This window comes from Ambystoma mexicanum, chromosome 10 (assembly GCF_040938575.1).
Source record: "Ambystoma mexicanum isolate Mex_15411 chromosome 10, UKY_AmexF1_1, whole genome shotgun sequence".
Classification (NCBI taxonomy): Eukaryota; Metazoa; Chordata; class Amphibia; order Caudata; family Ambystomatidae; genus Ambystoma; species Ambystoma mexicanum.
Window position 1 is genome coordinate 151,482,974 of NC_090932.1, and position 23,225 is coordinate 151,506,198.

Below are 23,225 nucleotides of genomic sequence, written 5' to 3' on the forward strand. Positions count from 1 at the left end.
GGTTCCGTCGGCGCCTCCCTTGCCTAAGGTGCCTTCCTCGACTCTTCCGCCTTTGCCCCCATTGTCCCCTGTGGACAAGGCAGCGCCTGACACGGCTCAGCAGGATCCTGACCTGTCGGATGACGCGCAAGGCGATCAGGACGACAATGACCTACCCCGCTCTATTAGAACTTTTCATGACCGGGTACTGGACATGATGAGCTTCTTAGATATCAGTGCCCGAGGCACCCGCTCCACAGGAGGGCAGGCTTTCTGGGGTGTTCACCCTGTCTCCTTTGGAGCGTACCAGCCTGTTCTTGCAGAAGGACGTTCTGGCCGAGATCCGCAGGGTCTGGGAAAAGCCACACTCTGGACTTTTCATCAATAAGAAAATTGACGCGAGATACAGGCTGCATTCTTCTGAAGAGGTGGCTCTGTCGTCTTGTCCACCCCCCTCCTCCACAGTGGTTGCTGCGGCCACTTTGCAGTCCAGGCCTGCAGCATCCTCTTCCGTGACGGCTACTCAGGTTCTGGGAAAGGAGGACAAGCTCCTCGACTCTCTCGGGAGGAAAATCTTTGCCAACTCGGCCTTGCAGCTCAGGCAGGCCAATGCCGAGCTGGCGTTAGCGGGGGGCTAATATGCGGATGTGGAAAGGTCTGTCGGAGTTTGAGGAGTTCATCCCGGTCGAGAAGTTGGAGGACTTTAATGGGGGTTTAATCTGACGCCAGGGTCTTTGTCCAGGATCTCCTGGAGGCTGCGGCTCATCACGTAGACACCTCGGCTCGGGGCCTTATGCTGGGGGGTTGATACCTCACGGCAGGCATGGCTGCATGCCACTAAATTCTCAAAAGATGTGCAGGACAAGGTGTTGGACCTTCCGTTCGATGGTAAGGAGCTCTTTCATTCTACAACAGATGTAGAGCTCACCAAGACGAAGGATAGCACTCAGACAGCTAAGTCCTTGTCAAGACCCCTTTCAAAACACAGACACCGTTGTCCCAAAGCCGACCCTTCTCTGGCTTTATGGGCTTCCTCGACCGGAAATCTCAGAGTAGATACCCCTTCGGGGAATAACCACCGTAGGCAACAACGGACTCGGTTTTTCTCCCGCTCCTCAGCCTCCTCCTCGGGTTCAGGTGGCAACACCACCTAAAAACCTGCTGAATAAGGGTTCTCCGCGCTCGCACGAGACCCCGGTGGGAGGACGCAGTGCGTCTGATTGGGAGGCGTGGCAGACCATCACCGAAGACAGATGGGTCTTGTCAGTCGCTCGGACGGGGTTCCACTTACCCCTACCCCACCCTTCAATCCTCCTTTTCAGCTGTCGGGCTCGCCCTCCCTTAAAGCCGAGGTTCATAAGCTTGTGGACCTCCGAGCTGTGGAACCCGTTCCCCCCGGGGAACGAGGGGAGGGCTTCTACTCCCAAGTGTTTACGGTGCCCAATCCCAACCAGGCTGGCCTGCGCACCATCCTAGACCTTTCCCAGTTCAATCATTTCCTACCCCAAGAGAAATTCAAGATGATCACGCCCAGCCAGATACTGTCCTCCTTGCAGATGGGCGATTGGCTCCGCGTGGTGGATCTTCAGGATGCGTACATGCATATTCTGATTTGGAATCCACACAGGAGATATCTCCGTTTCTCTTTGGGAGAGGAACAGTTTTACGCAGCTCTTGTCTGTTGGAAGCAGTGGGCAATCTTCAGTCGCTCCTGTTCCTTCTTGGGCTGTCGGTGAACTGGCGGAAATCTTCCATGACTGTCTCGCAGGACTTGATTTCCTGAGTTTTTCGCTGGAACACGATCGACTGCAGAGTGTACCTGACCGGGGACAGGATGGTGGATCTGTTAGCCACGTGTCAGATGTTTGCGCAGTCGGAGAGCATGTCGGCCTGGTGGTTCCAGAGGCTTCTGGGCCTCATGGCCTCGTGCGTGTTGGCTCTTCCTCTTGCTCGTCTCAAGATGAACCAGACCCAAATGGCTGTTCGGAGTTCTTGGCGTCAGGCTGTGGACCCGGATTCCAAGCTGATAATGATTCCGGCTTCCATGAGAGTGGACCTGGAATGGTGGTCGTCTCTCAGCAACCTGTCGGTGGGTGCGGGGTTTCAGAACCCAGCCCCTACGGTGACAATCACAACGGACTCCTCCCTCCTGGGGTGGGGTGCGACGTTAGATCTTCTTCAGGTCTCGGATCTCTGGTCGCCTTAGGACAAGCTCCTCCACATAAATCATTTAGAGCTTCTGGCGATCTTCCTAGCGCTCAGGGCGTTCAGACCGATCATAGCCAACAAGGTGGTCCGCATACGTACGGACAATGTGGTGTCGATGTATTACATCAACAAGCAAGGGTGAACCAAGTCTCCCTCCCCTCGTGGACCTGTCCATCCAGATTTGGGAGTGGGCCGTGCTTCATGGTGTTTGGCTGCTTGCAGTGCACATCCCGGGCCAGCTGAATGTGACAGCGGATGCCCTCAGCTGGCGGACAGTGGTCAGCTATGAGTGGGAGTTGAAGGCGGAGGTCCTCTCATGGATTTTCTTGCTTTGGGGCACACCGGAGGTGGACCTCTTCGCTATGGCGGTAAACAAGAAGCTTCCTCAGTATGCCTCCAGAGTGGGGGCTGGGAGCCTCCTCTCTGGGGGATGCTCTCGAGATTCCATGGCACAACATGAGAGATTACGCCTTCCCACCTCTGCCTCTAGTCCATCAAGCAATTTGGAAACTGAAGAACTCTGTGAACTGTTCCCTTCTACTCATAGCCCCGTGGTGGCCGGCCAGGTTTTGGTTCTTAGAACTTCAACACCTGTCGATGTGTCCGCCGATCAGGTTACCAGTAACCCCCGATCTTCTTCATCAGGGGGAACAGCAGATGTGGCACCCCTACCCACAATCGCGGAGCTTGGCGGCATGGTGCCTGAGTTCAAGTCTTTAGAACATCTTAACTTGTCTGCGGATAACATGGGTATTATCCAGGCGGCCAGGAAACCCTCGACTAGATCCCAATACAGAAGTAAACGGCTCAGGTTCTGTCATTGGTGTTTGGAAAAGCAGTTGGACCCAAGGGAGGCTACGATTGACACTGTGCTGTCCTTTGTATCCTTCCTAGCAGAGGCGGGTGTTCACGTTCTGTCATGCAGAACTTACCTTTCAGCGGTCTCCGCTTATCTTTCTACGGACCAATGTTCTTACTCTCTGTGTAATCCAATGGTTAAGAGGCATTTGGCAGGCTTGACACACCTCTACCCTCCAGTTCGTTGTCCTCACCCGCCATGGGATCTAAATGTAGTCCTGACGGCCTTGTGCCATAAGCCTTTAGAACCCATGCCCACAGTGGACCTCAAGTACCTATCCTCGAGAGTGTCCTTTTTGGTCGCCGTTACGTCAGCAAAGCGGGTGAGTGAGCTCCAGGCCTTGTCGGTGGAGCATCCCTTCTTGGTCTTTCACAGGGATAAGGTAGTCCTACGGACGAATCCTGCTTTCCTGCCAAAGGTGGTAACTGAATTCCATCTGAATCAGTCGATCTCCCTGCTGGTCTTTTTTCTGAACCCTACCTCAGAGGCAGAAGGGGTTCTGCATTGTCTCAATGTCAGAAGAGCTCTTAAGTTCTATCTGGACAGAACCTCTGAGCTTAGGAGTTCTTCTCAACTACTTGTGACCTTTGGTAACCCTCAGGGTAAGCAGGCCTCTAAGGCGACTATTTCTCGGTGGATCGCCGCCTGCATTACAGAGTCTTTCACCGTCCAAGGGCTGAAACCTCCTAAGGGTATTCATGCACACCTGGTGCGGGGCAAGGCAGCCGCGGTTGCTTTTCAGAAATATGTTCCCTGGGAGTCCATCGCTAGGGCAGCTACTTGGGCCTCCCCATCTGCTTTTTGTAAGCATTATTGTCTTGACATGAGCTCAAGAGCTGATGCTAAGTTTGGTCAGGCTGTGCTGAAGAACCTTTTTCAGTAAGGGGTATTTCCATCCACCGTAGCTCCTGTTAGGAGTGCTTGGGAATCTCCCATAAGTATAGAGGAAAGGGGACGGGACGTAGGCGTATAACCAGGTTACTCACCGTAGTGACCACCTTACTCCTAGTCCATAGTCCCCTTTCCTCCATACGCCCGCCCGCCGTCCCCTCTAATAAGGTTCCTCTGTTATTGCTAATAGGTCTCTGACTTGGCGATAGAAAAGGACTGATGGGCGATGCGCGGGGCGGAGCCAAGGTGGACCGGGTTACGGCCGCGTGCCGGGCCCCACGCAAGAAAGAGAGGAAGGACACATTTTTGAAAATTTTGTTTTGGATGCTTTTTACGAAGTGCTCTGGTCCCGTCCCACAGGACGGAGAGATTTCCCATAAGTATGAAGGAAAGGGGACTATGGACTAGGAATACGGTGGTCACTACGGTGAGTAACCTGGTTATTTACTAGCACTATGTGGATATGAAGCTTTTGTGGCCGTACACAAAGGTGAGGTTTTATTTGTTTGCATTCATTCATGATTCTCACCAAAATTATTTTTAAAAAATGCAGTCTGAATCAATTGATGGAAAAGCCTGTATAGGCTTGATGTAAGAATCAGGAGTGATATCCCTCATTAACAGAACAGACCGTATGTAAAGCAAGCCTCATTCTTATCATTTGCTGTAAATGGATGGTCCTGTTAGAAAATGAAGCATCACACCAGGGATCATAACCTGCATCCAAGAGTGGTATGCTCTTACAACAAACATGCTACAGGGGCACCACTATCTTTTTTTCTTGCGGATTTTCCCCTCAACTCAATATGTAAAGCATTAACTTGAAGTGCAATTCAAACTTTCACAATACTAGTGTATACATTCACAAAGCAAGAGTGTTTTTTCTACTGTGCCAACTGCATGCCCACAACCAATGACCAACACTGCTGGCTAATATATGCACAGCATGCAAATCTAAACTGGAGATGAATGGTGGCTTGGAAGCACATCCTCTGCTCATCCTCTGCTTCTTTTGCAAATTGCTTTTATTATTGTAACTATTACAAACCACACAATCCTAAAAACACCCAATGTGAAGTTGTGGGCTCTGTTTACAAACTGTAAGGTACTCCTGTGTTGAAATTAGTTCATCTGCTTCACCCCTGCTCTATTTCGTTTGTTGGTTATGTAACAATCTCTACTGCAATAGTTTCTCTGTATGTAAATACAATAGGCTGGGGTGCACTTCACATTTTTAAGACCTAGTCTAGTCTTGTAAAGTCCAGTTTCACCTTGCTTAGGGTAAAGGTCAGAGTGACCAGAAGAGGGTACCCAGGGCAGAGTTGTGGTTCCTTTTTCAACCATGGTGTTTTCCTGTTTACCAGTATAGGAGTTATTAGGAGGAATAGTTTTAAGTGTATAATGAGATTTAGGGCCTCTTCACTTTAAGGTTGATAACAAAGTTGCCTTACTGAATAAAGACAAAGACTTTTAATGTGGTATACATTAGAAACTTGAAGCATGCATGTTCCTTAGGAGTCCAGTTTTCAACATGCAACTATCCATTACGATTGTGCTTTGAGCAATCGGTAGCCAGTAATTTTGACATACATACTAAAGATTCCATTGTAGAAATCCATGTTGTAGAAAAATTTGCAACATTTATTTGTTGAAACATTTTTCTTTCTCTCTTAGGATAGAATCTTCCATTCTTCAGCTTCGCAAATGCCTGAAAAAATTATTTGCTAGAAGTAGAAATAATTAAAACCCAAAAGCATATGTGACAAAGTAGCTGGGTAGGAAACACAAACCTACTGATGCAGGGTATGCCATTCATAAGAGGAGCTTAATTTCTTTAAAGTAGAAGGCAATTTCTCAAACATAATCCGAGTTCAGTATAAGGTCTCATTACTGTTTTTAGTTTGAGCTCACTGGCCCCAATTCGCAGTTTAACATGGGGGTCTAGTCCTTGTCTTTGGGTTGTGCATATTGGAGTTCCTGATTCCTATTTAGTCCGGTGGTTGCTATTGGTTCCGAGACATTGAAGATGTTCTGGGTCTGGAACAATCTCTACACTTTATCTAACAAGAGCCAAAATGAGGAGACTAGCTAGGATGATGGCTCCTGTCCATGGCCACCTCCCTGCTCTAGGGTCTTGGTCACTGGAACACTGTCCCTCGCTTAGTCTCATCTCCCTGTTCCCTGGGATGACGGTGCTGTCTTTTACAGGGCCTAATTTTGCCTGCTTTAACCTTCTTGATATAAATAACAGAGGGATATTGCTGTACTCATCCAACACTTAGGCTGAGCTTGGGCGGCTCCTCCCCTTACCCCTGTAGCCTACCAACCTCTCCATCTCTACCATGTTTCTTTTCCTCGCCTCCCAAATACCTCTTCCCTTTTACCCTCCTTACAATACTCTCATCCAACTGCCTTCTCTTAACAGTCCTTGTCATGAGAAATACCGTCCACCTCCTCCACCTCCTCCTTTGGGCTATGTAAGGAAGGCATGGTATCAAAGTAAAAAGGAAAGGATAAGTGGGGGCTACTGATGCAGATAGAGAATTCTTCAGTAAATATAGCTTGCTGAGTGGGGTGCAACCCACTATATCACTCCTCCGTGCTGGGCATGTGTAGAACTAATAGTGAAAGAAAGACCTAGGATCATTAGCCTTTGGTGTGGGCTGATCACCACACTGGCCATCATCTATCTATGTCTATGGTCATTGCCATAGTAACTGGATACACAGAAGAAGCCACGAGTGCTTTCGGGAAATTCTTTTGGAGTGCTGCGCGCATGCCGCCACCCATGGTATGTCATTGGACAGAGATTTCTCTACATTACACATCACAAAGAAGACAGTATAGCTAGGATGTAAGAATCGGACAAGCCAGAGATGAGAGACTTGAGATTGACAATCATAAATGCCTCGCACTGGAAATGCCCTGTGACATTCTAACACCCATATGTACATTTGCAGAACATAAACCCGCACGGTTTTTCCAACTTAAGACGCATCTTCACAAGATAGCACGGTTGGTATGCTTGAAATGGTAAACTGCATGTCACTTAGGCACAAGGAATCATATGGGTGATTCATAATGGGAATTCCAACGCAGTACTTGCATGGTATTTGCCCCTCCGGGTTTCCATACAGAACAATCTTTACCAATGTAACCCCACACTATCACGACAGATGAGTATAGCACACGTTTTTAGTCTCAGTTGATAGTTGCTGCCTTCACTCATTCCCGATAATCAGGAGGTTTTGAACACGTTGGAAGGATGTGTCAGTTATTTGTATGCAAACAGATGGAATCCAATATTTGTATGTAATGATGGGTAAGTGAGTGATAAATATGCTCCATAATGTGATGATAGAAATTGACTGAGATTTGTTGTTTTGTCTCTTTTTCTTGAATGTTTTCTCTAATGTTGGTCTTTTGTTGTATGTCAATGTCGTGTGGCCTGCATGTACTTGATTTTGATATATCATCGGTTTGAAATGTTTTTTTCTTCTCATTTTAACACCTATTTGATTGTTGTTTTGATATGGTAACGTAACCATATGTTTGCACTTGAACGGTTTGTTTAATGGTAACCGTATGGGTTGATCAAAAGAAACATTAACGCCCTGATGAAGGACTTGATGCAGTCCGAAATGCATTGGCAGTTTTTTTGCATCTGTGAATAAATTACAAATTCCTTTTGAAACTATGAAGAAAGAACTATTTTGAGCTTATTTACTAAGTATTGATTGATGAATACAACCGATCACAAGTGAATGATTAACTAAAACATTTGTATCAAAGTAAGATAGGCACAAGTGATCACAGTTCAAGGGCTTTTATTGAACTTTATCAGGGGTGTGAAAAATGTCCATCTAAACCTAAATCTAAGATGGGAGCAAGCTACGACCATCAAATAATAATACAGTCCTATTGTAGTCTAGTCAAATAAAGAGCCTATACTAAACAAAACCTATTGCCAATCATTACGGCTATGCTACAACATACTGTGGGATAATATTCACAAAAAGAAAGACATGTTCACAAAATAAAGTTTGGATGTTTAGGCCGCTGGCCTCCCTTCCCCACGTGACAAGGCGTGTCACTCGAGCACAGCATACTCTGGGCTTCTTCGGCACAAGTTCACAGTTCCTTTTACCAACATCAGGGCCTTCTGTGCCCAAGTCTCTCTTTTGTTCACCGTCTCTTCCTTCAGAGGGCCTAATGTACCAGAAACAACAAAGAAAAGTTCCTTTCCAAATATTCACGTCGGGCAATTTTTCTCTTCACCCGGGATCCCCCTCAGCCGGGCTCAAATCTTTCTTTCACAAGTAGCCTCCCTCAGTCGGGTTCGGACCACCTTTAAGTCGCAGGCATCCCTCAGTCTGGTTCACATTTACCACAGCAATATCTTCGCGGATGAGTTTCACTGTTTACCACGGATGACCCTCTTCCGGGCTCAGATTCCCTTTAAAACAATTAGTCCCCCTCTTCCGGGCTCAGACCAATTTCATTTCGTAGGCAATCAGACTTTCGAATGTGCATGGTATTTAACTTAACCTGTTGCAGGACCACTTTGATTTCATCATTCAATATTTACATGCTCTGAGGGTACCAGAGACCTTCGAGTGAGCACCCACTTGGCGCCGGACCGCTCTGTATCTGGTACCTATTTTGGTTCCATAATGTTCTATCGCACACAATTTCTTTGTTCATACAATGTTGCCGCTTTCAACCTTTAGCATAACACAGTACGGTCAGGTATCAGTTTCTCCCGACTCACCGGCTGTGCTGAACTCGTTGGCGTTGTCGAGTCAAGGGAAGTACCACAATGGCAATCGCTTCTCCCTGCCTTGGCTTTCAATGCGGGAGGGCCCAGTGTACATTTGACACACTCTACACTGTTCATCAGCTGTAATTCCTGGTCTTATGTTTCTTTTCCTTCAGGCTTTTTGAAACTCGCGATCCTTTATTGAAAAGGGCAAGGGTTACTCCCTCATCGTCCTCTCGGGTCTCGCCGGCTTTCTCCTCAGTTTAAACTGCCAAACCGGAATAGCTGCTTCCTCGTGCGCTTGGCCTTGCTCGGGTGTGATTTCGTGTTCCGCCTTTTATCCGTGTGAGGAAGTTTGATGGAAATCGGGCATGTGGAGTTGTCAGTAATTGCCTGACTCGTGTTGGGACGTGTCGGGTATACGGCTCTGGTGTTAGTCCGTTGTCGCTCATGATGAATTGCCCGTGAGAAAGTGTGTGTCGGAAAACGGGGGTTGGCAGGGGGGCTGAGTTTCTGGATATCCTACCTGGTAGGAAGGGGAAAGGTCTCATATGGAAGACGATACCTTGCCTCACCCTTCGGTGTCCCACTTCCACTCCCGGAAGACCCCCCCCCCCCCATGCCCCCTCCATCCACGTGATCCTGCCGCACTGGTCAACCCCCAGGAACTGGACACAATAGCGATAGCCGTGTCCTGTCCACCTGGATGACAGCTCTCCGGGGATTGGCGGGTGAGACACCTTCAGGTTTCTCACAGCTACCCCCCTCTTCCCAGTCCTGGGGATTCATTGCTGCAGACCTTTGGTAGTCCTGGTCAGACTCTCGGTCCCTCTCCCCCTCTAATTCCTCCACATATCTTATGACTGATCGTTCCTGATGTCTAAACCACCATTACCAGTCCTTCTCCCTTGGTGGCTCGGTCCACCTCTTCTCTTGGCAATGACCCTCCTCCAAATATTTCTCCCTCACGTATGATGACAACCCTCTTCAACCAATCAAACTCTTCTCTCCCAGCCTCCAAGTCTTTCTCTGATCTGCTCCCTCTTCTTCCCAAATAACTCTTTGACTGATGACGATGATCTTCATCCAACCTCGTCCTCTCAATAGTCCTTTTTCCATGCTCCACCAAACTCTTTCCTCCTACTCAAACTCCCGCCGTGCCAGAGTGATCTGGCTGCTTCTTTTCCTATGGTAGATGTTTGGGTTTGGCTAGGGAGCTTGAATGATTCTCTAAATGCATCTACCGTATACATCTTCACTTTCAGGTCGATAACAAAGTTGTCTTATTGAATGAAGACAAAGACTTTTAAAGTGATATACATTAGAAGCTTGAAGCATGTATGTACCTTAGGAGTGCAGCTTTTAACGTGCAACTATCCATTAAGATTGTGCTTAGAACAATCTGTAGCCAGTATTTTTGACGCATACTAAAGATTCCATTAGGTGCGCCCTGAAGCCTGCGGTGCGTTAGAAATAAATATAGAAAGGAGTCTCTACGGTTTAGGGCCATATGGTAGTCACTGTTAGGAGTAGGTGCAATGGCGATGTGAGTGCTCTAATAACTAGACCCTTTGTGGTCCTGTACATTATCACAGCCACTGGAGGTGGAGGGATTAATGCCTGGTAATTATGCCCTTGGGGGTTCTGGCATACCAATTTTGAGTAATGGAAGTGTGAAAGCTCTTGCGACTATCCCCGCATGTTACCATAGTTGGCTGTTGATATGAGGTTGCAAAATCTCCTCTGGTAATGACTCTCTGTAGGGTTAAGAAGGAGGTGTATGACACTGATTTGTGGCAGGGACCCAGTTGGTATGTGATCCCCATAATTCCACCTGTGTCCAGCCTCCAAAGGCTCGTGGCAGCACCCAAACCCTATGATCACCCCACTGTCTGTCCCCAATATTAGGCTGGGTATTTTGTCAAACATGTGCAGGGTTTGCAATTTAGATTTGATGAACATCATCTTAAACCAGCTCCTGGGTGTCTGGCATCACCCAGTAGGCAGGAGCTACCACTGGGGAACATACCCAGTACATTACGAATCTAAACTTCCACCTAAGAAGGGTGCTTTAACATTTTGGTCATTATGTTTAATGCCACATATGCATGTTTGTAAGGCAACAATTGACCTGAGGAGCCAAAAGTAGCTCTTGGTAGCTGTTGGTTTCAAGCTAACCAAGCTCTCCAAGACTAGAAGCAGGAGCTAAATGGCTCCCAGCTATTTCGTGCAGGGTTGTATGTGCTATAATCGTTGGCAATAACATACATTTTTTTAATGTGTTTAAAGGCGCTACACACCTTCCCCAACATAGTTTAGGACTGGTGCAATTATATAAACAAACTCCAGGCCTAGAATAATATTTGGGGAATGTTTTGGATAGTCACCATCAATGTTGTTTCCAGCGATTTATATCCCTGGATACCATGGCACACTATAAAAGCAGAGTAACATAACCTAATCTGCAATGTTTTTGATGAGGGTATTTTTCCCTTGTTGTTAAATGTATAGCAATGAAGATCCCCAATGACATTTGCAAACTTTAATTTGAAGTTGGTGCTTGTTCAGTTTACTTTTGTTTTTAATGTGGGTTTGTCTCCATTTCTTTGTAGACTGGTCTGGAGTGCCGCATTGCTGATGGAAACAAAATTGACCACATGGAAGGAGGAACGGTTAATCATGTTGAACGAAGGTTGAAGCCAGAAATTGTCCCAAATTTCATTAACAGGTCCTGTGAAGAAATGGGAAGCAAGATGTTATTGGACGCAAAACAGTGGACAAGCAGGCAATCAATCAACCCGCATGCAAATGAAAAAATGAACTGGGGTGACCTGCCCGTATTGAGTCAAGCAGTAGTTCCGAACAATGCAAACCTGGAAGATGCACGAAATTTGGTTGCATTCTCTGCGGTGGCTGAAGCCATGTCATCTTACGGCATGTCTGTAGCCTTGTCCCAAACACAGTTGTCAACGCATTTGTATGAGAAGTTCAATTATGAAATGAGCAGGGATGGAGCAGGTGTTGCAACACTTCCAGTGGCAAGTAAGTTAGAAAACGTTGAAGATCTCAATGCTTTCAAAACTGCCTTGTCTCTGGCAAAGCATGGTGAGAAACCTCCAAACTGCAATTGTGATGGTCCGGAATGCCCAGACTACCTTGAATGGTTGGAGAAGAAAATACAATCTGCCATTTGTGAAGAGCCAAGTGCAGCTCATCCGCTTAGTCAGGTAAATAATCCGCCTGCAGGGAAAGGGGACCTTCTAGAGCAGGTGCCAGCAATAGAGAACATTCTTACACAGTGCTCTTCAAATCCTCCTCCCTTTTGTCAAAGTGCATTGAGCATTGCGAAGGAGAAAAATATCAGTCTTCAGCAAGCTATCGCAATCGAAGCCCTTACTCAGTTGTCATCTGCTCTTCCACAACCATCGGGGGACGTTTCTTCAACCCAAAATGGGCGTTTACAATCCATCCCATTGCCTTCACAGCATCATATGGTTTACCAACCACCTACCGATGGAGCCAAATCTCACATTTTACCTATGTGCAATAACGACTTGTTTGCTAATGACATCTCTCATCCTTATATTGACAGGAAGTTTCTTCAAATGTCACATGCTCAAATGTTGACCTCGTGGGAACAGGTGAAGAAAACGGATCAGGAATTATCACAGTACATCCCCAATCACAACCACTTAAATTCTCCCATAATGTTCGCTATCCCTACACCTATAAAGAAGGAATTTACTGAAGATTGGAGTGCCGAAGTTAAAAATAAGAACAGCTTGTGGGATCTTGGCACTGACCAGTGCCCATTACAAGGTGATCCCATGACTGGTTTGAAACAGTTATTGGGAGATGCCAATGATTTTATCAAGTCTGAGTTTAAAAGACCAGAACTGTTTTCAAGTAAAGTAAAACTTGTAAAACCCAAGGAAGAACAGTCGGCTCAAACCCTAAACAGTGATTCTAGCACTGATATTTATAAGATGACAGCAGACCAGCAGTTGTCGCAGCTTTTACAAGAAAATGTGTTTCACAAAGAGACACTGCCCCCACGTCAGGTGAACTTGCATCATAAAAGGCATCTTTTTCAGGAGGAAAACCATACACAGCCAAGTTTAACAGAGCAACACAACTGGTGGATTCCCAAACCAGAAAATTCTGCCCAAAATGAAACTGAAACATCAGTGAACGAGAGGAAGAAACAAGTGCAATCTCCTTCAGAAAGCCAAGCTGAACCAAAACCCAAGTCACAAAAGAAACTGGTTCAGATTAAGAAAGCCAAATTAAGAGACACTAATTCTTTGTGCCTGCCCATGCTTCAAATACAAGTTGAAGGAATTCAAAAGATCCAAAAGGCAGATAATTCAGAAGAAATTGAAATAGATCAGTATCTCTCTGAGAATGGCCTCCAACATCCACGCTCCTCTACAGTACTGCCAATGTCGCAACCTCCACAGTCTGTGCTACAGAAACGGCTTGAAAGCAGCAATGTTTCAGGTACTCAGGAAATTGACACTTTGCAGGAGATGAGTGTGGGAGAAAGCCAACATTTTGTAGGTGTCAACTCCAGAGTTTCAAACTACAACCCATGCTTGTTGACTAATCCTTTAAATGGTAGCTCTAATCAAGATGAAATGTTGCATAAAGAGTTAAATGCTAACTCTTTGCCAATCCAAAATGAAATTAACTCTGTGGATGTGAAATTTGAAGAGCTGATACGAGAGTTTGAAGCTGAATATGGAGAGGACTTTTCTTTAGTAAATTCTGCAATCCCATCACCTAAGCATGCCTACACCTCATCTCTTTCGGACCATCCCAAATCAATGAACACGTCTGGATTATTTTCCCAAACGCCTTTCGTCAATTCCAGATCGTCATCCGTAAACTCTGCTGAGTGCACCCAGGCCACAGTTTCAGGGCCTCACCTAATTTCACAGCGTTATTTTACATCTAAGTCTCCAAAGCAGGTTAAAATTGAGTCCTCTGGTGCTTTAACAGTATTGTCAACCAATTACTTTTACCCTGATGAAAGTCAAGACCCTTTCTTTGATGGAACCCCAACAAAAAACGAACCCTTCATTCCATCCCTAAGTGGATTTTTAGAATCGCCATTGAAATATCTGGATTCTCCAACTAAGAGCTTATTAGATACTCCATGCAAGAAGGCTCAAGCAGAGTTTCCAACATGTGACTGCGTGGGTATGTAATTTTATTTCGAGTGAAAATGCTTGAGGGAGTGTTAGTTTGTGCATAAACAGTGAAGATATTACCTAGTTTACCAGCTTCAGCATTACACATATGAGCTTAGTGCAGTTAATGGCTATTTTACAACTGAGTATGTATGTGGCCTGTAAAAATAAATACCCAGCTGGGCATTAGTGTTTTTCTTTTTTAAATTACTGTGTCAATAGAATCCATAGAGCTTGGCTGCTGAGATGCAAGAGTATGTGATCAATTATGAACTACTTTAGGAATGGCCAATGTGGATGAAGCTGCGAGAGTCCTCTCTTCATTCCACAGTGGTCTATTTTATGCTTCATGCCCTATGTTTAAAAAAAATAAAATAACAAAACTAATATTATATTTGAGATAGTTTATTGATCACAACGGTACCTTGTGATTTAACTGTGGGTTATTCGTGAATGTGATTCTTTTTTTTTTGTTTTTTTTGTATGTCTGCACTTTTATGTCTTGGCAGCCGAAATAAAAATTTTATGTAAGTAGAATTCAGAGTGGGATTCAATAGCTGTACCCTAAGGTGTGAAACTAATGAAAAGAGAAGGCTTTCATACGTGTGTGAAACGGAAGTGGGAAAAAGTTGAAACTTGACACAATACTATTGAAAATTAAGTAGATTTTTCCCAGGACTCTTAGCTGAAGAAGAGACCGGCTCTTTTTTTTTTTTTTTTTTTACCATTTTTGTTGGATTTCAACAATCAACAATACATTTTCACATACCATTGGTCATCACACTTTTTCTGTATAGTCATATGCATTTTTCTTTTCTCCCCTCTTCCTTTGGTCTCGTAGAGACAGTTCAGCCACTAGTTGTCTCCAGGCTTCTAGCACCCCTTTCTCTGATTCCTCATGGCTGCTCCTGGCCTCTTGCCACACCACTGTTTCCACATTTGCCCCCTTTATTATATCGTGCCACCAAACTTTGGCAGACAGTTGCATTCGCACTTTCCAGCTCATCGCTATTCCGCATTTTTCCAGTATATACGTTGGGGGCCTCATTACAACCCAGACGTTAAGGGTTTAACGGCGCCATCGGCGCCGTTAACCCTTAACGCCTGATTACCATTTTAACGCCTGCTTTTAGCAGGCGTTAAAATGCAAGGCGCTAACCCGCCTTGGTGCTAATTAAATTAGTGCCTTCCCCACTCCCATTATGCCCTATGGGGCAAAAATGGGAATGGGGAAGTGTAAATGGGGAATGGGGATTTACCGCCCCACTCACCTTGGAAACAGAGTTTACACCATGGTGGTAAAGTAGGGAACTTACCGCCTGGGTTGTAATGAGGCCATAGGTCTTTTATTTTACTGATGTGTTTAGCTCTGCGAGGCCTTGGGACCCCCCCCAGCAAGCACGCCCAAAGGGTGCCTACATCCAGGTTAATCTCCACTCTAGCCATTGTTTGCACCATTTCTTCCCAAAATCTTCTTATCTCTACACAGGCCCAAAACATATGTACCATCCCCGCATCCAACTCCCCACACTTCGGGTATGACTGTATTCCTGTATGGTTGAACTTAACGATTTTCCCAGGGGTTAGGTATGCTCTATGGGTTACGTACAGCTGGATCTGCTGCAGCCGTACATTCTTCAATACCTTCCTGTGATACCCTTGTACTCTGCCCCACATCCCATCGGACATTGGTACTCCCACTTCCTCCTCCCATTGTAGCCTAGTCTGAGCCATCTCTTTTCCTATCTTGTACTTGTGGGAGACCTCGTGCCCCCCTTCTGCCACATCATAAAATGTTTCTATTGCCACATTCGGCTGTTGGGCTAATTCAGCTTCGGGCTATGTCCTCTGGATGATCTGTCGGAGTCTATAATACGTAATGTTTTGCCATTGATGCCAACCTGTGTCCCCCGCCAGCTCTTCAAACTCCCTGGGCTTCCCATCCACCCATATACCACCAACTGTAGCGACCCTGACCGGTTCCCACCACTTCCTGATGTTCAGCCTGGTTTGTGTATCCACTCCTTCCAGCACCACCAGTGGTATCTGCGGGGAGCATGGGGTAGGGTTGTTTACCGTTCGGCATGTCCTGCGCCAAATATCCCTTCCTAGTCTCAACAGCCGGCCCTCTCCGATTTTACTCTTTCTGGGAAGCCATATCATCTCATTTAAGAAATATGGGGAGCATTTGTCCCTAAGTAGCCTGGTTTCTGGTGTCTGTTCCTCCGATAACCATTTAGCTACAAATTGAAGCTGACTTTCTAGGTAGTATGCTTAAAAATTAAGCAGTTTGATGCCACCCTGTTTCCACAATGCCACTCTGTTCCTTGCGTTACGCCAGATGAAACCCCTGCACATACTCTGTATTTTCACAAAAAAAGTTTGGGTATCGTGTGGGATATTTGAAAGTAATATAAAAGTCTAGGCAGCACCACCATCTTTAGTAATGCTGCTCAACCCATCCTGGACAATGGCAACTTGGTCCAGAATGCCACACTTTTCTTCATTTTAGCTAGTGCCTTCTCTGTGTTCTGTATGTGTTCCGCCCCAGGGTCGTGATATATATCTACCACTAGGTATTGGAAAGTCTCAATCTCCCAGTCTATTGATAACAGCGCAGTGTGTGTATGAGGCGCCCTACGTACTGCCCCATGGAGAATATGCTTGATTTCTGTGGATTGACAGTAATACCCGAAAGCGCAGCATATCGCTCCAACACCTCCAGAATGTACTGGAGGTTCCCCTCCGGGTATTTTAAGTATAAGAGCAAACCGTCTGTATACACTGATATCGGGTGTTGTCCTCCTTTTGTACTGATTCCCACTGCCCCATAAATCTCTTAAGTACACAGCTAAGAGTTCTAACGCTAAGATAAAAAGCATCGGAGACCATGGGGATCCTTGTCTAGTGCCTTTCTACAATTGCCAGTGTTTGGATATGGTGGAACCTGTCTTGACCCTCGCGACCGGCCCGCTATACAACATCTGTACCCATTTTAGATATGTAGGCCCGATCCTGTATCCTTCTAGGGCCGCCATTAGCCATGGCCATTTGACAGAATCAAATGCCTTTACCGCGTCTAGTGAAATGATCGCCGCTTCTAACTCCCCACCCTTGGTATGGTCAATAACATGATGTAACCGCCTCAGATTATTAGTTATATTTTCTATGTGGGACATAGCCAGTTTGGTCTGGGTGTATAGGTTTGTTGATGACTGGTCTTAACCTATTTGCCATAACCGCCGTTGGGATCTTACTGTTTCGATTCAGTAGTGAGATGGGTCTGTAGGAACCGCATTCCATGTCCGGTTTATTAGGTTTGAGGAACAGAATGATAATTGCCTCCCACAGGGTTTCGGGTAGTTTGCCTATTAAGAGCACTTCATTCAGCATCTCAAGTAGCGGGGCAAAGTATTTCTGCCTTGTGTGTCTTATAAAATTTGCTAGAAATTCCATCCGCCCCTGCGGCCTTACGGGTGGGTAGTTGCTCAATCACATACTCTAGCTCTTCCGTCGTTATAGGGATGTCTGGGCTGTCACTCTCTGCTTCATGTAATCTGGGGACTATTATCTCTGTAAGTGTGTCGCGCATATATCTGCCTCCTGTCCCTCACCCGCGTCTTCGTATAACTGCTTGTAAAATTCGTAATAGCTTTTGCTAACTCCCTCTTGGGTATCCCGCACCTGACCATCTTTCCCACGCACTGCTCCAATCGTTTGCCTGGAAGTGTCGCTTTTGTATAACCAGTCAAGCAATCTGCTTGGTTTATCTCCTACTCCTACGTCCCGTCCCCTTTCCTCCATACTTATGGGACATTCCTCCATCCTGTGGGATGGGACCGGAGCACTTTGTAAAAAGCATCACATTTTTCAAAAATGTGTCCTTCTCTTTTTACCGGGGTACCGCACGCGGCCGTAACCCTACCCTCCTTAGGTCAGCACATCTCCCATCAGTCCTTTTCTCTGCACGTTTGGGATTAGACGCACTTGCATCTGCGGAAGATTTTTTTCCTTCCAGTGTCCTTCTCTCCTGCTCAGCGGTCGCGTGGTAGTCTGTCTATGCCGTTTCGTTTAGATTTTCCTATTTGTTCTTCCTGCGAACAACGCTTAGCTACGGCGGATCCCATCCTCTTTGTTTAGAATGTTTGGGTCCGGACCACTGGTGGGACTCGTGCTTCTTTTGCGATTCTATTTCGGTCCGGGCACTTCAACATCGTCTGGAGCGGTGGGAGGAGGTGTTTCAGCATGTTCCTCCTCTGCATTTTCCCGAGTTTCATCGACGAGAAGAAGAGACGCCTGGTAAATTCTTTCATTTTTAGGGCACCGGGGGACTCCTTCCCGGGGTCTTCCCAGTCCGGGAGGGGCTTTTTTAAAAGCTCCGTCACCGGGGTTTCCCCTGAGGTGCCTTCTAGGCCTAAGAAAAGTTTTCTCCGAGGGTCTCCGTAAGGGCCCTACTCACACCGCATTGCAATCCGAGGCCCCTCCTGTGGGGGCTATTCAACGGCCCAGTTCTACTGAGGCAGTGGGTACCGGAGCTTGCTTCGAGGTCTCCTTGTCTGGAGCTTCCCATACTGACACCGGGGTATGCCCCGAGGCCTCTATTGAGGTTTTCTGTACCGAACCAAGGTTCGAGGCTCCTCGTGAGGGAGCTGATCACGGACTCTGGTCCGAGGTTCCTCTTTTGGAGGCTAAGATGACTGAGAGGCCTGTTAAGGTCTTGTCGGTGAGGTGGGTTCCTCATCAGTCTCACTCTAGTGGGGATACCGGTTCTGTTGAGGGGGCACAGAATGAGGTCGCTGACCGTAATTTCTCTGTTACTGGCGTTGCCAAGGTTCCTCTTCCAGAGTCTAATTTGGCTACTAGTATGTCACAGAAACATCCTAGGCCGCACAGTTCTGGCTCTGCCAAGGTTCCTTGTGTCAAGGCTAAAGTCAAGACCCCTGACCAGTCTGTGGAGATTCCTGCCTCACTCGCACATGTGACGCAGTTCTCCTCAGGCGTTGACAAAATGGCGACCGTTCCCACGCGAAATGCGATGGCCATTTTGGACTGTTCCCTTACACCTATGCCATCGGCATTGGTTGCATCTTTTCGGGTGAACAGAGTTTTTCTGGTGCACCGTTTCGTCCAGTTTATGACTGGAATGCTCGAATACCATTACAACACGCGTTCTCGCTCCCTGCGGCGTCTGCACCGTTGATATACGTCAACCCAGCTGGTGAGGGCCCCTCTTGGCATCCCTCTCCTTTGCGGCCCTGGAGCTATTCTGCTCAGGAGAGGCTTCCTCCTGCCACAGTGTCTAAGCCTTCAGCGGAATATGCCTTCTTCGTATAATTCCAGAAGTTAAAGCATTCCGACCCCACGAAGGAATATTTCAGAGTTTGTTCCGGCAGCTGTCCCACCGTGCCAGTAGACCCACCTCCAGCCATTCCGCCTCCGTCACCCTTTTCTCCAATTGAAAAGTCTTCGGCGGAGCCAGACGTGACGCAGGTCGACCCGGATGCATTGGATGACGTGCAAAGGGATCGGATTCTGGATGTTCCAGTACCTGAGGCACCCGCTCCACAGGAAGGGGTGCTTTTCGGGGGCGTTCACCTTGTCACCTCAGGAGCGCACCAGCTTGTTCTTTCAGAAGGACGTTTTGGCCGAGGTCCGCAAAGTCTGGGATAACCCACACTCTGGACTGCATGTTAACAAAAAGATTGACGCTCGTTATAGGCTCCATTCTTCTGAGGAGGTAGCCTTAGCGTCTTGCCCGCTTCCTTCCTCGACAGTGGTGGCGCCCGCTACGCTTCAATCGAGACCGGCTTCCGCGTCATCTACAGCGGCGGCTCAGGTTCTGGCCAAAGAGGACAAGCTGTTGGACTCTTTGGGAAGGAAGATCATTGCTAATTCAGCTCTGCAGTTGCGCCAGACGACTCTTTGGGAAGGAAGATCATTGCTAATTCAGCTCTGCAGTTGCGCCAGACGAACGCGGAGCTTGTTTTAGCGGGGGCAAATATGAAAATGTGGAAAGGTCTGTCGGAATTGAAGCAGTTCATATTTGCGCACATGCTTGATGATTTTAAGGCTTGCTTGTCAGACGTCAAGAGTCCTGGCGCAGGATATGCCTGAGGCTGCAGCGCACCATGTCGACACCTCGGCTGGGGGCCTCATGCTGGGCGTGGACACGTCTTGTCAGGCTTGGCTTCACGCGACAAAGTTTTCGAAGGAGGTGCAGGATAAGGTCCTGGACCTGCCCTTTGATGGCAAAGAACTGTTTCATTCGTCATCGGACGTAGAGCTGACTAAAACTAAAGACAGCACCCAGACAGCCAAGTCATTTTCCATTCTGGTTAAACCTCCTTTCAGGGCTCAGAGAACGCCCTCGCAGCCATGGCCCTCCTCTGGTTTTAGTGGGTTTCTAGATCGTAAGAGACAGTCGATCCTCCAGCTGGAAACTCCCGTCAGCAGCGAGGCTGATTTTTCTCTCGGTCCTCTGCCTCCTCTTCAGGATCTGGGGGTCTCACCACTGAGAAACCTGCTAAATTAGGTTTTTCAGCGCTCGCACAAGACCCCGGTGGGAGGGCACATTGTGTCTCACTGGAAGGCGTGGATCGGTGGGTCTTGTCAGTTGTTCGGGCGGGCTTCCACTTGCCCCTTTCCCACCCTTCAATCCTCCCTTGCAGCAGTCAGGGACGCCCTCCCTCAGAGCCGAAGTCCAGAAGCTTCTGGATCTCAAGGCGGTGGAACCCGTTCCCCCTAAGGGAGCGAGAGGAGGGCTTCTACTCACGTCTTTTTACGGTGCCCAAACCCAACCAGGATGGCCTGCACACCATCCTGGACCTTTCCCAGTTCAACCTTTCTCTGCCTCAAGAGAAATTCAAGATGATCACCCCCTGTTAGATAAAGTCCCCTCTACAGAAGGGTGACTGGCTCAGCGTGGTGGACCTTCAGGATGCATATATGCATATCCTCATTTGGAGCCCGCATCGGAAATACCTACGGTTTTCCATGGGGGAGGAGCATTTCCAGTTTCGTTTGCTCCTGCTTGATCTCCTCTCGGCAGTCCGCGTATTTACGAAGATGATGCCGGTCATCGCAGCTTATCTTCAGCTACAGGGTATCCATGTGTATCCGTATTTGGACGATTGGCTGCTGCGCAGTCCTTGTCCACTGAAACCTTGAGCAGTCTTCAGTCTCTCCTCCAGCTCCTGTTCCACCTTGGGCTGTCGGTGAACTAGCAGAAATCCTCCATGACGGTCTCTCAAGACTTGATATTCCTGGGTTTTCGTTGGCACATGATCGATTGCAGAGTGTACCTGACTGGGGACAGAATGGCGGATCTGTTCACCACATGTCAGGTGTTTATGCAGTCGGAGAGCATGTCGGCCTGGTGATTCCAGAGGCTTCTGGTCCTCATGGCTTTGTGCGTGCTGGCTCTTCCTCTTGCTCGTCTCAAGATGAGACGGACGCAGATGGCTCTTCGGAGCTCATGGCTTCAAGCAGTGGATCCAGATTCCAAAATATTACTGGTTCCACCTTTCATGAGGATAGACCTCTTGTGGTGGTCGTCTCTCAGCAGTCTGTCGGTGGGCGCTCCCTTCCAGGACCCTTGCCTGCAATTGACTGTCACAACGGACTCCTCCCTTTTGGGTTGTGGGGCGATGCTAGATCATCTTCAAGTTTCAGATTTCTGGTCGCCACAGGACAGACAGCTTCATATAAATTATCTGGATCTTCTGGCTATCTTCCTGGCGCTGAAAGCATTCAAACCAGGTATTGTCAACATAGTGGCCTGTGTCTGCACAGACAATGCAGTGTCCATGTTCTATGTCATCAAGCAGGTGGGGGTATGAAATCTCCTCCTCTTGTGCATCTGGCCATTCAGAGCTGGGAATGGGCCATTCAGCATGGTATCTGGCTGGTAGAGGTTCACATCCCGGGCCAGAAGAATGTCCTTGCGGATGCCCTCAGCCGACAGGTAATTGTCAGCTACGAGTGGGAACTGAACACAGTGATCCTCTCTGACATTTTTCGCTGTTGGGGTACTCCAGCAGTGGACCTCTTTGTGACCTCTATAAACAGGAAACTTCCCCTGTATGCCTCCAGGGGAAGCTCTCGAAATTCCATGGCACAATATGAAGGCCTACGTCTTTCCGCCTCTCCCTCTGATCCATCGGGTGCTTTGCAAGCTGAGGAACACGGTGAATTGCTGCCTGCTGTTCATAGCCCCTTGGTGGCCAGCCAGGATCTGTTTTTCAGAGCTTCAGCATCTTTGTGTGGCTGCCGTTCAAGCTTCTGCAGGTTCCCGACCTGCTTCACCAGAGCGACCAACAACTGTGGCAGCCCTCCCCACAATCGTTCAGCTTGGCGGCTTGGTGCCAGAGTTCAGGTCTTTAGAGCGTTTCAACTTGTCCGCGGATAACATGCGCATTATTTAAGCAGCCAGGAAGCCTTCAATAAGATCTCAGTATAAGAGTAAATGGCTGCGCTTCTGTCACTGGTGTTTGGCCAAGCAGCAAGACCCCAGGGAGGCTACTATCGACATGATCCTGTCTTCTGTCTCACATTTCGTCGGGCATCCATATCTTGTCTTGCAGGACATATTTATCGGCTGTTGCCGCTTATTTGTCCACTGACCAGTGTTCCTTTTCACTGTCTAATCCAGTTATTAGAAAACACTTTGCAGGCCCGATGCCTCTTTATCCTCCTGTTCGCAATCTGCATCCAAGGTGGGATTTGAATGTGGTCCTTACGGCCTTTTGTCATAAGCCTTTTGAGCCCATGGCTACGGGCAATTTTAAGTACCTTTCCTGGAAAGTGTCCTTTTGATTGCTGTGACTTCGGCAAGGCGTGTAAGTGAGCTTCGGGCTTTGTTGGTTGAACATCCATTCCTTACTTTTCATAAAGATAAGGTTGTCCTGTGTACAAATCCCACCTTCCTTCCTAAGGTGGTCTCTGTCATCTGAATCAGTCAATTTCATTGCCTGTATTCTTCCCAGACATGGCCTTAGAGGCTGAAAGGGTTCTGCACTGCCTGGATGTTAGAAGAGCCCTTAAGTTCTATCTGGACAGAACATCTGAGCTCAGGAACTCCTCGCAGCTTTTTGTGACCTTCAGAAATCCGCAAGGAAAGCCGGCTCGAAAGCGACCATCTCCCGGTGGATCGCTGCCTGTATTTCTGAGGTGTATACCAGTCAGGGACTTCGGGCCCCAAGGGAAATTCATGCTCATCTTGTGCGGGGAAAGGTGGCTCCTGTTGCCTTCCAAAAATATGTTACCTGGGAGACCATCGCGAAAGTGGCTACGTGGGCCTCCCCATCGGCTGTTTGTAAGCATTACTGTGTGCATCTGA

The 23,225-nt window shown here is 47.5% G+C and overlaps 1 protein-coding gene across 2 annotated transcripts in view; it reads left to right on the forward strand.

The window, feature by feature from the left end:
- Positions 1–23,225, forward strand: part of TET3 (tet methylcytosine dioxygenase 3) — a 1,124,040-nt gene that overhangs the window by 369,532 nt on the left and 731,283 nt on the right. For both annotated transcript variants that reach the window (XM_069617646.1, XM_069617647.1), the window contains exon 3: positions 11,309–13,898. In XM_069617646.1, the coding sequence (XP_069473747.1) occupies positions 11,309–13,898 (2,590 nt within the window). The remainder of the gene's footprint in view (positions 1–11,308; positions 13,899–23,225) is intronic.